Genomic DNA, 16,148 nt, shown 5'->3' with positions numbered 1-16,148 from the left:
ACCGTAAAATTCATTTGTACAGTATAATTTAATACCGAATATTTTGCAGTAAAAATTATTCAACTATAGTGATTTTATTATAAATATTACTGTAAAAATTACGGTATACCAGATTTTTTGTTCCACAAAATTTTACGTTAAAAAGGAATTTTTTAGGTAAAACGTATCACCATCCTGGTTGCCGGTTCATTTTACCGTAATTTAATCTGGAATTATTTACTGTGTAGATTCCAGTAATAGTTTCCATTTTGTTTTATGAGATTAGTATATCCGATTTTTCTTTCTATTCAACCTTCAATACAAACATCCGCCATAAATAACAGTTAAGATGAAATAATCAAAATCTTCAGGATTTTATGGATGTTTTGATAGTGTGAAAAAACCTGTGTCCACAAATCTACAGTTTTTTATGGTTCATTCTTGTTACAATCCTGAGCTAACAACTTTGGTCACAGAAAGAAGTCCCCGCAGAACGCCGTGTGAAGCAAAGCGTGTGACACGCTAGACGACAACAATACGACATCAAGCGAAAGCGCCGAAAAAGAAAAATCTTTTATTCATGAAAGTTGTTGAGCTACGTCATTGTGAATGGATGTTACGGAATTGTGTGGATCTGTCAACACTGCAATCACAAAACTGAATACTTATTGTTACGAGTAAATTTGTTCTGTTACATGTGTAGGTGGCCTTGTTGTTTCAGCTATTAACTAGGATGAATAGCCATATGTTCACTTTCTGTTGAATTGCATAATGCATGTGTAAAAAAATAAGTACTAATGGCGCTAACGATTTAAAAATCGATGGTGAGCAAAAAAAAATTTAACTTGATACTAAAGTAAAATGATGAAGTGGAATGCAATTTATATAGCTTGTTGGTTTTGGGAGCCGGTCTTGCTGCATATCCATAATATAAAATAGACATTCAAGTCAAGAAAGTTATTAAAATATTGTATTCAAAGTAATAAATGTAGTTAGCACTACCGATTTAAAAATTTATCATAAGCAACAAAAGATAACTTGATATTGGAAAAGTAAAAAAAACGAAAGGTAATGAAATTTATATAGTTTGCTGGTTAGGAGGCTATGAATAAGAGACGGTCTCGCTGCATATCCATAATATAAAATAGACAAAATTGACATCCAAGTCAAGAAAGTTATTAAAATATTGTATTCAAAGTTATAAATGTAGTTGGTACTACCGATTTAAAAATTGATGATAAGCAACAAAAGATAACTTGATATTGGAAAAGTAAAAAAAACGAAAGGTAATGAAATTTATATTGTTTGCTAGTTTGGAAGCTATGAATAAGAGACGGTCTTGCTGCATATCTATAATATAAAATAGACAAAATAGACATCCAAGTCAGGAAAGTTGTTAAAATATTGTATTCAAAGCAATAAATGTAGTTGGCACTACCGATTTAAAAATTGATGATAAACAACAAAAAATAACTTCATATTGGAAAAGTAAAAAAAAACGAAAGGTAATGAAATTTATATTGTTTGCTGGTCTGGAAGCTATGAATAAGAGACGATCTTGCTGCATATCTATAATATTAAATAGACATCCAAGTCAAGAAAATTATTAAAATATTGTATTCAAAGTAATAAATGTAGTTGGCACTACCGATTTAAAAATTGATGATAAGAACCAAAAGATAACTTGATATTGCAAAAGTAAAAGCAACGAAAGGTAATGAAATTTATATTGTTTGCTGGTTTGGAAGCTGCGAATAAGAGACGGTCTTGCGCAATATCCATAATACAAAATGAGCATCAAAGTCTAGAAAGTTATTAAATTATTGTGTTTAAAATAATAAATACAAAGGTACGAACATTTAAAATTTAGTGATGAGCAAAAAATTTAGTTAATATTGGTAAGGTAAAATAATGAAATTTAATGGAATTTACATTGCTTGCTGACATAAAAGCTGTGAATGGGAGTCTGTCTTGATGCATATCCACAATATTAAATAGGCATCTAAGTCAAGACCTTCATGTCATGTACCTTCAACAACATTTTGAAGTCAATGGAGGACAAAGAACGATCATCCTAAGAACGACCAGCCTCCATTGACAGCCATTTTACTGTAGAACAGAGAGTGATCGTTTCCAAGAGGTTTCATTGTACAATGTCAAAACTGTAAAGTAAAATGAAAAAAAAAATTTATCGATATCATATAGTAAAACACACAATGATAAATAAGTAACTTCAACATTTAACTATTATTTTTAAGTCTCTCTCTTTTAGTTTCTAATACTGTTTAAACTCTTCTAAAAAATGTTTAAACTTTTTGTGATTGCTTACTCTCTTTCCAAGTCTCAGGTACTTGCACTCGGTAAAATAAATTACCCTTTACATATTCATATTCACGTCTGCAAAATTTGCTATGTTAAAATCAGGCAAAGACCAAAACTTCTTATTAGTATGCTTTATGTGTAGCTGTTCTTAAACAATAAAATATTTTCTGGGAAAGTAAATAAGTAGTTTTAGTTTTTGAAGCTATTTTTTACTTCCATGGTCGCGTAAGGTTTTAAAATGTTCAAAAATAATTTATTACAATTATTTATAACAAAAATATATGACAGTAATGCAGTTAGTTTAAACGAAAAATATTTTGTTGTGCCTTATATTATTCAAAATAAATTTTAAGATGGAAAATTAGAAAATGATGTGGAAAATTTGCAATCTTCATGATCGTTTTCTTAAGCTGTTACAGAAGAAAAAGGATTGAAATTTCGATAGCAATCTTTTAAAAAAAATCACCCTGTTTTTCTCACTTTACAGTAGTTTTTTTACTTTAAATTAAATAAAAACATTAAGCGAACGAAAGAAAATTCGATCCAAAAATATCCGGTTCAAACAAAATTGTCGGTTGTTTATTTTCAGGCTAACAGTAAAAAAATGGTCCTGGTTGGTTGAAAGACTAAAAAAGATTATTGTTTCATCAACTAATTTTCAACAAAAAAAATATTTCTGTTTTTATTATTTGAGTTTCAATTTCATTTTATTCAATGAAATTTAATTTGACGAAAAAAAATGCTATTTTGTAAAAAAATGTACGACTGTGACTTAGTTAGTTAAACGAAAAATATTTTAATGTGCTTTATTTTCTTCCAAAAGAAAGTTCAAAACTGAATATTCGAAAACGATTTTGAAAATTCTCACTTTTTTGTTGCTGTTTTCTTGCGCTATTGCAGAAGAATATAATTTTAATTGTTCATCGTAAACTTCTGTAAAAGTTGCTACTTTTTTCCCTTTTCAACCGTTTTCGATTGCAATTATTTATCTCGAAACACTATTTGTATTACACATAATTCTGCTAAAATTTAAAACCTTATTTTACCTTATTCTTTATTTATAGAAAATAGAAATATAGATTTTCCCAATACTTCAGCGTAATGCGTCAATGGTGTGAGTAAATATTAAATGATTTTAAAAAATGGATATTAATTTTAACGTCAATTTTATGCACGTAATATAAATACATTAATAGATACTCTACGTCATTAAAAATGAAGTCTTTCACAATGAACATAACATTAAAAATAATGTCACTATGATAGTTAACTCACAGTTTTGACATGTTTAGCACCACTTCAGCTACTTTCATTTTAAGTAACACCTGATTGGTTAAATGATATGATAGCAGTGACATCAAGAGTGTGAAACGTGACGTTGGCATTCTCCTATTCGTTCCTACAGTCGCATGTCTTTCTTTCGTTTTGCTATGGAAAGTTCTAATTCCATTAACTAAATTTTTTTCCTTCTATTTTTTTACTTTTTTTTTCTTTGCATTAAAAATATGCTTCTAAATTGGGTAAAGCGTATTTTCGCATGCATTTTCCTTGAAGTTTTTGATAAAATACAGACTAATAAGTATTAGCATTGAGCTGTCGTTTCATAGGTTTCCTCAAATTGTAAAACGTCACGCATGTTTACCACTAAAATTTGTCTTTTGTTTTATTTCACCGAAAAATAATAATAAATAAATGAAACATCTAAGATTCTGTTACGAAATAGCCGGAAAAGTTTTTAAAAAAATCATCATTATATCTCATTTTGCGACAATAATTTTGGACAATAGTAATGATCAGATTTAAAATTCCACTCAACGAATGTGGTTCTCTAATTTCTAAATAATGCATTGTTTTAGGAAGTTGAAGGTTGAATTTCAATGCTGGGTAAAAATTAGTAGTTTCGTATTTATTTTACGACTTCTTTTTATTTTAAATCAGATAAACACTCTATAATAAAAGAACATTAAAGATAATTATTTAAAAAATAATTTATAGCTTGTGTATGATTGTTTATCCAAAGTCAAAAATATATTATTTTAATGATATTTTTATGTTCAATTTCAAATTAATTTACTGATTTAATATTTCGTTATAAATATTAACCATTGCCCATTTCATAAATTCTTAAAAAGTTAAGTGATGCAAAGCATGATTTAGATCTCTGGTTTTAATCATGTTATTAAAATCATAATTTAAATGGCTACCCTTAATCAGATGCTATAAATATTTTGCACTCTGTTCTTCAAAGAATAAAGAAGGCAGAAAAGTGACGCGTGATTAAAACATGAAACACGTGATCACGTGATTAAAACTGAAATCATGAGTAAAGTGGTTGAATTTAATCATGCGATTTGAATATTTGTCACTAAGTTTTTCTAACAATAAAAAGTAAGAAAAATATGATACAGGGTAAAAAAAATAATGAGAGTTGAAAATATTAGGTATAATATAATTTCAAGTAAGATTATTATCAATTGTTATTATTCAAGTTAGATTATTATCAATTATCGAACACTAAGTTACCGATAGTATTAACGGTTACACTAAGTGTAAACCGGTAATACTATCGATAATAAATATTGCTGAGCATTTTTAACGAACAACTTTCTTATTAAAGAAAATCATGTGATTGAAAGTCTTAATTTAAATAAACGATTTCAATTAAGCACTTACTTTTTGATTACATTATAATCAAAAATTTATTTTTATCGACATTCAATTTTATGTCACTTGTATTTTTTAGATTATTTGAATGTAATGCTGTATTTAAAAATAATTTAAAATTCCTGATCCTAATTTATGAAATTAGGATTCATCAATCCTATTGCACTCGAATTATTCAAAAATTGTTCAAATTTAGTTTACAATCATATTTATATTTTTTGTTTCAAAACATAATTTTTCCTTAAAATAAAAAAAAGTGAAAACAAACATTTTCACATGAAACATTTTTCAAAAGGAAATAAATTATCATAATTTAAAATGTTTTTTGTTCAGGTTATTCATTGTTCAAATCTCTGTCATTACCACCAAAAAAAGTATTTCTGTAAAACCTCAAATGTCATATTATATTGTTCATTATAAGTATAATTCATTTTTACTATCAAAAAGAAATTTTTTTTAATTGCGTGTTAAGAAACACTAGTTGTATTCTTACATTACATTTCACACGAATGTTGTATTTGAAAAATGACTTTAAATAAATGATTTTTGTTTTAAGGTACGTGTATATTTTCTACGTAACAAAGGAACATTAACATCGATTTTGTTTAAGTGTGAAAAAAAAATTTTGTCAGATTTACTTTATCCATTTGTTAGATGTATCTTTGTATAAAAAAAGATTGTCTGTATTTAATATATTCAGTTAATTTCATTTATTTATTTATTTCTGTATAGGTTGATTGTCAAAAACAATAAACGCATTATTTACTTGGCGTAATTATTTATAAGATTCATCAAACCTTTAATCAGATACGTTCAACACAGCGCAAACGTTTCACTGGACACTTTATATTCATTATATTGGGTTATTCGGAAAGATCATGCAAATACATATGATATCTTGTATTATAGAATCAGACTTAACATACGTTACGTAGCATTTCTGGACGACCCAATAGTAGGCGAAAACAAAGCAATTACCAACAAATTTTACAGCAGTAATGGCTTAGTTAGAAAATATTTTTTGCAATTTGTAAAATCTAGTTGCATAAACGGCTACCATCAACGAATTTCAAATTCAACTTCGTATTTATTTGATTTGTTACTTAAAATCTGTGGATTTTTGAAGAAAAAAAAAGCGAGTTTGAGTTTGAATTGAAAATGGCAATTAAAATTGTTAAGGAAAAAAAATACAGTAAAAAACTGAAATCATTTACGTAGTCCAACAAAAAACTACATTTCACAGCAACGTTAAAAATTTTGTTATGATTGAATAAATTTTATGTAAGTTAACTTTTGCAAAACACAGTTTCGAGAGAAACGCATATGGAAAAATTTTCTTTTCTAAAGCCTACGATTAAGATTTTATCGCATAAACAAAAAACATAACAATTATTCTGCTAATACTCTTGGGAAGTAATTAAAACTCTAAAATAAATATTTTTAGATCTCGTGCGTAATTATTGTTTTAAAATATTATAATCCTGTATTCTTTGGCTTAATCAAGTAATAAAAAGTAATCTATGGAAAGGAAAATTCTTGACATTTTGTACGAATGTGTTCCAATAATTTTAAAGAAGCGTACGTGATGTAATGAAACGTTTGCAATATTGTATGAAAAGTTTAATTTCAATTCAAAGTTGGATTTCTTATTTTGTAATTTTTGCAATTCTTTTTAGTTTTTTTGATTCGTTGATAATCTGGAACTATATTTGCTTTTAAAATCTCATTGCTTAGAGCTAATTATAATTAATAACATCCGCATGTTTGATAATTTACAGTCAAGCAAATTTTACGATTTTATTGCTTATGTGAGCAGCAATAGATATAAATCCTTTGACACCATGCATAGTTGGTAAATATCTGAAGCCACTATAACTGGTCCCGGCATTTATAACACAATATTATAAAACTCGTTCGGTAAATGTAAAAAGAAGCCTTTTCCGATACCAAATAATCTCATGTTATGTAATAATCTCCTTTCTGACCTTTCGATGTGAGTTTGAATATAAATTTTTTAAAATGCCGATATCAGAAGATAGAAGCTAAAATCTTCTTTTTTCATTACCTTACATCTTCTTGTATTTAAAAGAAGCATTCCTGCTACAGGCAGTTGTGGACATGAAGTCATGGAGGTAAAGACTGCGCAATTCTTAAACGCCAGTGGCATTGTTGTAGCAATATGATCAGCATTGCGCACAGTGTCTCATTTACTTCTCAGACAAGTTGGTACCCATCTATCTGAAGCTGGGTGGTCTTCAAACCGCCATAGAGGATCGAACTCCAGTCTTTCGCTACGGCAGCTCACTGCCTTTACCCACTGAGCCATCGCGGCTCATCGTCTTATATCTATTCAATCTTAATATCAGTGATCATCAGAATTTATACTCTTGTCAATGGATACAAATTCTTGAAAGAGTTGTAACAAGTCATCTGAGTCTACATTAGATGGCCCAATTACAATTTTGCTAATCTGTGGATTTGAAAAAATCATTTTCTTGATGTCATATACTAAATACTCCATTGATGAGGTTAAAAGTCCTTCGACTCATTATCCAGCTTCGTCCATCTCAAGCAGAACGTGTTTAAAGTGAGCGGAACCTGTGACAGAGAAACATAATTTTTGAAAGGGAATATGAGTTGATGAAGTCACTTGCAAGATGGGTGGTTCACGCTCAGTTGATCCGCAAACGCCAGTCACGCGTGAAGCTCCTCGCGCGCAACAGTGAGCTGAGTGGTCAACGACTGGTGGTCATGGTTTACTTCTCTACAGTGTTTGTCAGATCTACCCCCTTGAGTGGGAAAGGTTGATTGACTTGTGACGGATCCACTGATTTTTATGAAGTGTGAGTTAGGTGCTGTAGAAAAGTTTCTTGAACTTTTGTTGTATCTGTCCATTTCCGTGTGCATTTTCTCTCGTATTGCTTGCTTATTTGATACATCTCTACAATTTAAGCATAAGATTCGAGCGATTTTTTATGTGTTTGACAAAATAGGCACAAAATTATTCATCTTCCACGATCAGCAGTTCTTGATGTGGCACCAACAAAGTGGTAAAAATGGCGTATGTTCTCCTGTTAAGGAATGTATGCACTCCTATTGATAATTTAAGAATATTGACCTTTTTGGCCTTCCATTGGCTATTGACTTCCTTTTGATAAAGTACAACTTCATCGAAGTAGAATATAGCTTAATTATGGCCATCGGGGAAAAGTTTTTTTCCACTTGTTCAGAAATCCTGGCTAGCACCAACCAGGAAAGCTAGCCAGGATTTACGAATAAAAGCAAAAAGATAAGAGAGAAAAACGAGAAAATATAATATAATGCTTTTTTTTAAGAACAGGGTTTAAAAACGCAGTACGAAGAATTTTTAGTGATCTGACAGATTTCAATAGAGTTTTTGTTTTCTTATCTACCTATTTTTCTTCTTTTACTTTTGACAAATATCTAAAGATGTACATTAAGGGCAGTAATTACTGAACATTTATTGTATAGTTTTGAGATATTTTCGGCATTGAAGATAAAAGTATAAAATTTTTTTCGTTTTCATTATTTTTTCCAATTTGCGTATGCTTTCATTTAAACTTATACATATTTAGAAATATTTCATTAACAAAAAGCATATTATTATTAAATAAGTTTGATTGTGATTTTATTTTATTCATAGGTAAAAATTATTTTCCCCCAGTTATGAAACGTCTCTTTCTTTTCTTTATTTCCAGACGTTAGAGAAGTCCTTCTGTAATATGAAAATATATTAATAAATGATTTTTAGAATTTCATATCTTCTTAATATACAAGTGATTAATATAAATACCTATTTATATTATAGGATAAATATCTTTAATAAAATTCTTCCAGGAATTAAAATTCGATATTAATTCATTTATATAGATTTTATAAATAAATACATTTTGTATATTATGTGATATTTATAAATTACATGTAAAATTTTTATTTTTGTATATTCATAATTAAAATTAATTATTAACTTAACTTTGCAAATTCAAATAAGGTAGTGTCAGTATTTTGCTTCAGCTAAAATAACACACTAAAGTTTATTTAGACAGTTTGATTAATTTATTTTTTGTTCTGTAATTAATATTAGCAATTATAATTTTTGGGATAAATTTAAGTTTTTTTTTTTTTAAATAAATGTTAAATTTCTTTATGGTTAGCATTTGTATGCTTTTCATAATTTTAATACTAAGTTATATATTTATTACTGTATTTTTATGCGATAAAGACAAAATGAATGATTAACGTCCATCAACTTTTGATAATTTTTTTAATTAAATGAAGAAAAAGAGTCTAGTGTGCTATTGAACTGGTTTATAAAAGTATTAGATAATTTAGAGAAAAATTAAAAAAATGTATAGCGTAAACTTTCTTTATTTGTTAAATAATTTTTTTTTGTTTTGTTTGTATTTTTTGATAAATATATTTCTTTTTATTTTATCCATGAAATAAATTTAACCAAAAAAAATGTATAAAAATATTTTTGTTTTTAGTTTGAAAAAGGAATTGTTTGCCTCCTTTTATCTTTTTTAATAATTATCAAGACTTTTGTTTCTAAAAGTATTTGAAGCTACAATGAAAAGAAAGTTTTGAAAGTATTTAGTTAATGAAATATTCTCAAGCAAAAGGTCGGGGGAAAAAAACTGTTAACTGTAACTGTTTTGTCATTATAATTTAATATGCATTTTTTTAAACTTTTGCTTCTAAAAGAATCTTGGGAGCTGTATCAAATTTATCATTCAATTATTTTTGTGACTTATGCTTGCTATATTTTGATACTTTACTATATTTAGAGAAATTTAGCTTATTTAAAGAAAATGTTTGAAAAAGACTATTTGATATCTCTTGTCGTGACGTTTGACTTAAAAAATAGGTTTGTGACGTTTGACTTAAAAAATATCTTTTGAGCTGTAAAAAAGTCCATGTCCTAAGATTTTCCATCTGTTGTCACATGATATGAGAGAGTGTAAAATGAAGGGAAAAAAAACAACTTAATATTTAACTTTTATTTAGTGCATTAAGTTCATCAATTTTCCCATCCCATTTTTGCACTGAGACAAGAGAATGTATTCTTTTATTAATTAATTATTACTAATGCGTTGCAATAATGAAATTCTATTCTAAAAGTAAATATACGCTTACCTCTCTTTCACTCTAAAAAGTAAATAAAAAAATCTTTAGCTTTAAAATAAATAAGAAAAAAAACCTTCGTTTTTAAACTTTTCCATCTGTTGACACATTATATGAGGAGAGAGTAAAAAAAAAATCATGATATTGAGTTTTTACTTAGTACATCGACTTCGTAATTTTTTGCTTAGGTTTCTTTTATCGGCAAATATAGACACATGTAATAATTCTAGCGATTTTTTACTTAACTTATCTAAAAAGAAAATAAACAACAAAAAAAATAGCGTAAGAGAAATTAATTCAAGAATAAAAGAACTGACATTGAATAATAAAATTCGCCAAGTGGTTTTTCATAATTCTAAAATTAAATTCTTTCCATCGCCAAGTAATATCGCCAAAGTCAAGTCTCTCCGTCACTTTCCTCTCCTTGCCACTATCAACGTCAGCTGAAGTAGCAGTAGTCGAAATCAGTTTCTCTCTCACGAGCGACGGGATAAGAACGGGTTGCTATAGACGACTGACTTGTAAGACAGCACTACAAATTTTTGCCTTGATCTAAACGCCCCGCGACCTTGTATAGAAGACAACCTTCAAGGCGATTGCAGCCAGTTAGAACTATACTTTTTTTCAATCCCACAATTTGAGCGCCAAGTTCTCATCATCTCTTGAGTGAGAACACTGTCTGGAATAGTTAAATTTTGTCTGGAAAAATATTGACTATTAACTAACATTTGTAAAGAAGCATGTTTACGCAGTTCTGTGGTTTTATAAAAACTTTTATAACGTAACTGTTGAATATTGAAGTGTTAATAGTGTGAAAAAGTGGTTTTCTGATAGAAAGTTTTGTTTTTCCTTGTTCAGGACGTACTACCAATCACACGGGACGGCACCTATTCAGCAAAGGACTATGTTGAGCCCTGATTTAGCCCAAGATTTACAGGTAAGTCATTTTTATCTTCACTAATTTATTGAGGTTTAGTGAAAAACATGTTAAGTAAACTTATTAAAACCATGTAGTTTTCAGGTTTGCAAACGTGTTATCTATATTGCATTAGTTTATTATATCATTAATTGAGGCAGTTTCCAATGTAAAAAAATTTCTTTATAGTTTTAGCTATTCAAAATAATATTTTATTAAAATTAATTTAACTCTGACTTACATGTTCTTCGACTATTCTCTTCATTTTCAACTGAAAATCGTTTGCTATAATGTTCTTATGAGTAGAAAATTCTATTTTTTGACAATTTTGAGATTTTGAGATTTCTACAATTTTGAGATTTTTAAAATATTTTTGTTTTAATAAATAATTAAATATTAGAAAAATTAATTAAAAATATAATGAATTTGTTTATAAAATTTTTTCTCAGAAGTTCCTACATTATATTTATTTTGAAACATTCTACCGTTAAAGAAGAGAACTTCCAACGAAAATGTTGTGTGAATAATTGTTAGAAGCTTCTTTTCAAATTTACTTAAATCTCATTCAAAATTTCCTTCCAATAATCTTCCTTCAAATGCTATTTTTATGCTTTCTTACTTTTATATATATTTTCTGTTAAGTGAAATCGCATGAAAATTTCAGAAATCATTTAAATACTCGTGCCTTAATAAAAATTAAAATACTAACAACATTAATAAAAAGTAAAAATATTTTGTTACTCTAAAATTTTTGAAGATTTGCAATAATATATTTATATATGAAAAAGTAGTTTTTCTCTTTTATAATGTTTTATTTTTTAAAGTTCAACATTTTAATATTGTTTAACCAATTAATGTTATTCTTCCGGCATTAGCATATCTTGCTTTATATTATCACTAAACATTATTGTGAACTTGTATCAATAAACATACTTTAATATATCTTCGTAATCTTTAAATCAGTTCTGTAGGCATGTACCTTGAATGTTTTTATTTATCATATACCCTAAAAAAGAAAAATAATTCAGCCATCTACATTTGCCTTTCGCGAGAAGAAATCTCTCCCTGTTAGCGCAGCGAAGATGAGATTGTTCTCACGATGCGTTCACTATTCTACAAAACATATTTTATTGAATCTTTTATTCGTGCCATTCTAATTGTCTATTTCATAAAACCCTATTCCTAATATTTGTAACATCTTTAAAAAAAAATCCCCCAAATTTCTATTTTCTTTATTGCAATAATTTTAATTTTATAGTATTCGATCACCACTGATTTTTTCTTCGAAAATTAATAAATTAATTTATCATTTTTTTAAACGTATCACTTATTTTATCATTTTTTTCCAATTACATGTTTTTATCATTTATTTAGTCATTGTAGAGCAATGAATATATTGGGGAATAAAATTTATGTTACAGTGAAACCTTCAAGAAAGACCACCGCCAAAAAATATCAAAGATAAATTTAATTTTTTGAATTAGATTTCTTATTTATTTATCGGCATGTAAGATTCTATATTAGCTAAAGCAGTGTTTTTGCCTTCGAAAATACTCGTAACATCCCATCTATCCGAAAAGATATATTAGGTTGCATTATTAATAATTTATTAAATAATGCTAAGTCAAGTTAGAAAAAAATGAGTTTTCACTAATAAAAGAAGCTAAATGGATTTAAAATATTACTTCTATCATCTAGTCCACCCTAGTAAATAATAGTTAGTTCTGTTGGAGAGATCGTCCTCATTTATCCTCCATTATATTGTGAGTTTAAGGCCTTGGATAAATTGGACTATGGTAAATCTATTTGTCCTCGTAAAATTATTTGGGGAGAAAAACGTACATTTTTCAGGCATTTATACCGGTGAAGTTGCATGGTCGGTCTGTTATAAATATGCAGAAAAGAAATTATGTAGGTGAAACGAACTGAAAAGTTAGGTTTCCTAAAATCTTAATCATGTAACTATTATTCAATAAACGACGTGTTTCGAGAATATATTTATAGCTGAAAAATTTCTTATCAGAATTTAAAAGATAAGTTATTATTATCGAGAAAATTTTTTTAAGACATCTGTTTTTATTTTTAAAAATATATCTCACATAAATGCTTACAAAAGTGCTTGTTTGAACATTTAAATGTCATAAATAAAATAGATGGATAAAAAATTTATCAGTAACATCAATTAATGCTTTTTTTATAGTGAGGTACAGCTAATCTTTATTATGATCTAATTTTGATTTAACGAAATTGTATTTTTCCCAAATACTGTATTTATTAAATGGTTTATTACTGTTGTTTAATATACTTCGATTAATCCATTTCACTAATTAAAGTCATTGGACCTATTATCAAAATGATGTTGTTGAACAAAATTAAAAGAAATTTCATCTCATTTTATTCGCAATATATATTGAAATACTTCACTTGAAAATTTTAATTTATTAATTAGTTAACATATTTGAGGATTTAGAGCTAAATTGAAAATTTTTATTTTGTAGCATAACTTCAGAACTCTTAAAATCATGTTTGCTTTTCATTTTTTTTTCAATTATTTTGATATTTTTAGATCATTACTAAAATAACACTAAAATAAATCAAATTATATATAAAATTACATATAATTTTTATATGTAATTTTATATATAATTTGATTAATTAATATATATAAAATTATAACATATATAAAAAATAATAATAATATAAAAATAATAATAATATAAAATTATAACATATATAAAATTACATTAATTTATAATCAAATTACATATAATTTTTAAGCTTCTTTATAACGAGCATGCAATGATATAAGTCTATTGTTACAAATTTTTATTTTGTAAATAATTTTTAATTATTTGAATTTTAAAATGAAATCAAGATATGTTTTGTCATTCTTTCGTTACTTCGTTATGTTCTCTCTTCACTAGTAGTTTCAAGAATATTGAAAAAACACATATTATCATATTATACATATTATGATATATTACGGAAATCATTTTTCAAAATTTTACAATTAGCATATGTCAGTCATTGAAACTCTGTCAGTTGTGAAATGAGTTTTGAGTTGAGTTTTTTTTTTATCCTATATTAAGCACTCACAATATTGCGGTTTAGAAAAAAACATTTCAAAATTTTTTTAATTGTTTACATTCCAGTTATTCCTATTATTTTTCAATTTTTTATTTTTGTTTTTATATTACTATTAAAATATAAATGCGGAAATAAAAAATTTAAATAACGTTTTTAGTTTTGTACGAATTTAATATGTTACTCATAAAAATTAAGCATATATTTTTCTTCAAATCCATACCTACATGTAAATTTTATAAAATTATTTATAAATTAACTCTATGTTATAACCTACGACAATCTTATTTGGAAAATCGAGATAAATTATTTTATTAACTTATTACAAATGTAAACATTCAAAACAATTTGTATGGTACATTTTCATATTTTTATAACAGAGCTGGTTATTTAAAAGTATATGATAGGCCTTTAACAAATACCATTGCTCAATATGGCATATTTATTGCACTTTTTTCTTTTTTTATTTAGTCAGCGAAAATAATAAATTGGCTTGCTAAACATATTTTTCCAATAATAAATTGGCTTGCTTAACATATAAATGCATGCAAATCTAAGTAACTTTTTTTATAAGTTCCCAAAACTTCATTTTTACCTATTTGTATTTGCATATATGTGAGCTGACAAAATAACTAATGACAATGTAAATATTGCCTAAATTACATTTTTATTTTAGTATTCCCATTAACAGATGCAATCCATTTAAAGAAAAAAGATTTGACCCGTTTACTTAGGAAAAAGAAATAAAATCAATTTTCCGAACCTCAAATTAAATAAACATTTTATAAATTTATAATTGAAAGCAAATTTATTTTGGTTAAAACATTTTTTTGCGAGCGAAATTCTGGTCTATTTACTGACAAATGACTTTGTTTACTTGTCTCCTTTATCTCTGAGTTCAGTAATTCTCCTTCGATTATTTTCAATTCATCTCCTCAAACTTATTTAAGTAATTTACCATCGCAGTTTAAACTTGTCTTATCAGATGATAAGACACATTGGATGGAAGTGAGTTTTGTGACCCACATTGCATATTCTAGCGGTAGTTCAACGAACTACCGATTTGTAGTTTAGTGGTACAAGGTAACTCTTTTTTTATCGTATATTTTGAATCGTTTCCACTTTTTAACGCCCTTGACTCTTCGTTTCAATTTCATTGACCGTCCTTGTCCAAAAACACTTGGAAAGTACGAAACACTTCAATTTAAGAGTTAAGGTGAGGTTGTTGATCTTTTGCATTGCAAAATGCAAGTTTCATTAAACTTTGTCGGAATGTTAAATGTTGGTGTCCTCTGCGTGGATTTAATGATTAAGTAGCCTTCAAGATGTTAATTTGAATACTAATTCGAATGTTTAAAACTTTTTGCTTTTATCTATGGAAGCAGCTATTTATAACAAAAAAAATGTTCTAGAAAAACGCGTATAAAAAATATTCAACCTTCTAAATAAAATGACATTTTCTATTCAATTACCATTTTTGTATTTTTCTGAGAATATCAATGTTATTATTACAAATCTAGCATCCTTATTAGGGTAAAATACTCTCTTTTCGTTAACATTAGTAGCTCCTATTGAAATATTAACTCACATTCTATTCTCAACATGCTCCAAGATAAGCTTATTTATGCCTACTTTGGAGTGGGCATAATTTTTGATGCCTTCTTTGCATTCAAATCTTCCTGATCTTTAATGTACTCCAAAGTAAACTGAAAATAAATTTTTTTCTAAAAACTTTATCAAAATTTCACCAAAACAGACATATTTCGTGAAATTTTTCTACACTGTAAGAAATTCCATCTCAAGTTACTGTAAAAAGTACCGGCACTCAGGGTGCCGGTACTTCTTATCGTAAAATACATTTTTATCAGAATATGTTAAGGTACAAAATATCTGATATACCGTAATAAATATACCGTATATAAAAATTGCGGTACAATATTTTTTGATAAAAATAGATTTTACGGATGATGCACCCAAAGTGCCGGTACTTTATACCGTAATTTGATCTCAAATTTTTTACAGTGTGGATATTAATGTT

General features: G+C 27.2%; 1 protein-coding gene across 7 annotated transcripts in view; it reads left to right on the top strand.

Annotated features, from left to right (window-relative positions):
* LOC107454941 (ETS homologous factor) overlaps nucleotides 1-16,148 on the top strand; it is a 149,936-nt gene that overhangs the window by 98,257 nt on the left and 35,531 nt on the right. For all 7 annotated transcript variants that reach the window (XM_016072299.4, XM_016072301.3, XM_016072300.4 and 4 more), the window contains exon 2: nucleotides 10,969-11,047. In XM_016072299.4, the coding sequence (XP_015927785.2) occupies nucleotides 10,969-11,047 (79 nt within the window). The remainder of the gene's footprint in view (nucleotides 1-10,968; nucleotides 11,048-16,148) is intronic.

The sequence above is a fragment of the Parasteatoda tepidariorum genome, chromosome 2 (assembly GCF_043381705.1).
Source record: "Parasteatoda tepidariorum isolate YZ-2023 chromosome 2, CAS_Ptep_4.0, whole genome shotgun sequence".
Taxonomy (NCBI): Eukaryota; Metazoa; Arthropoda; class Arachnida; order Araneae; family Theridiidae; genus Parasteatoda; species Parasteatoda tepidariorum.
Note: the sequence above shows the minus strand (reverse complement) of the source record. Positions and strands in the feature narration are given on the sequence as shown.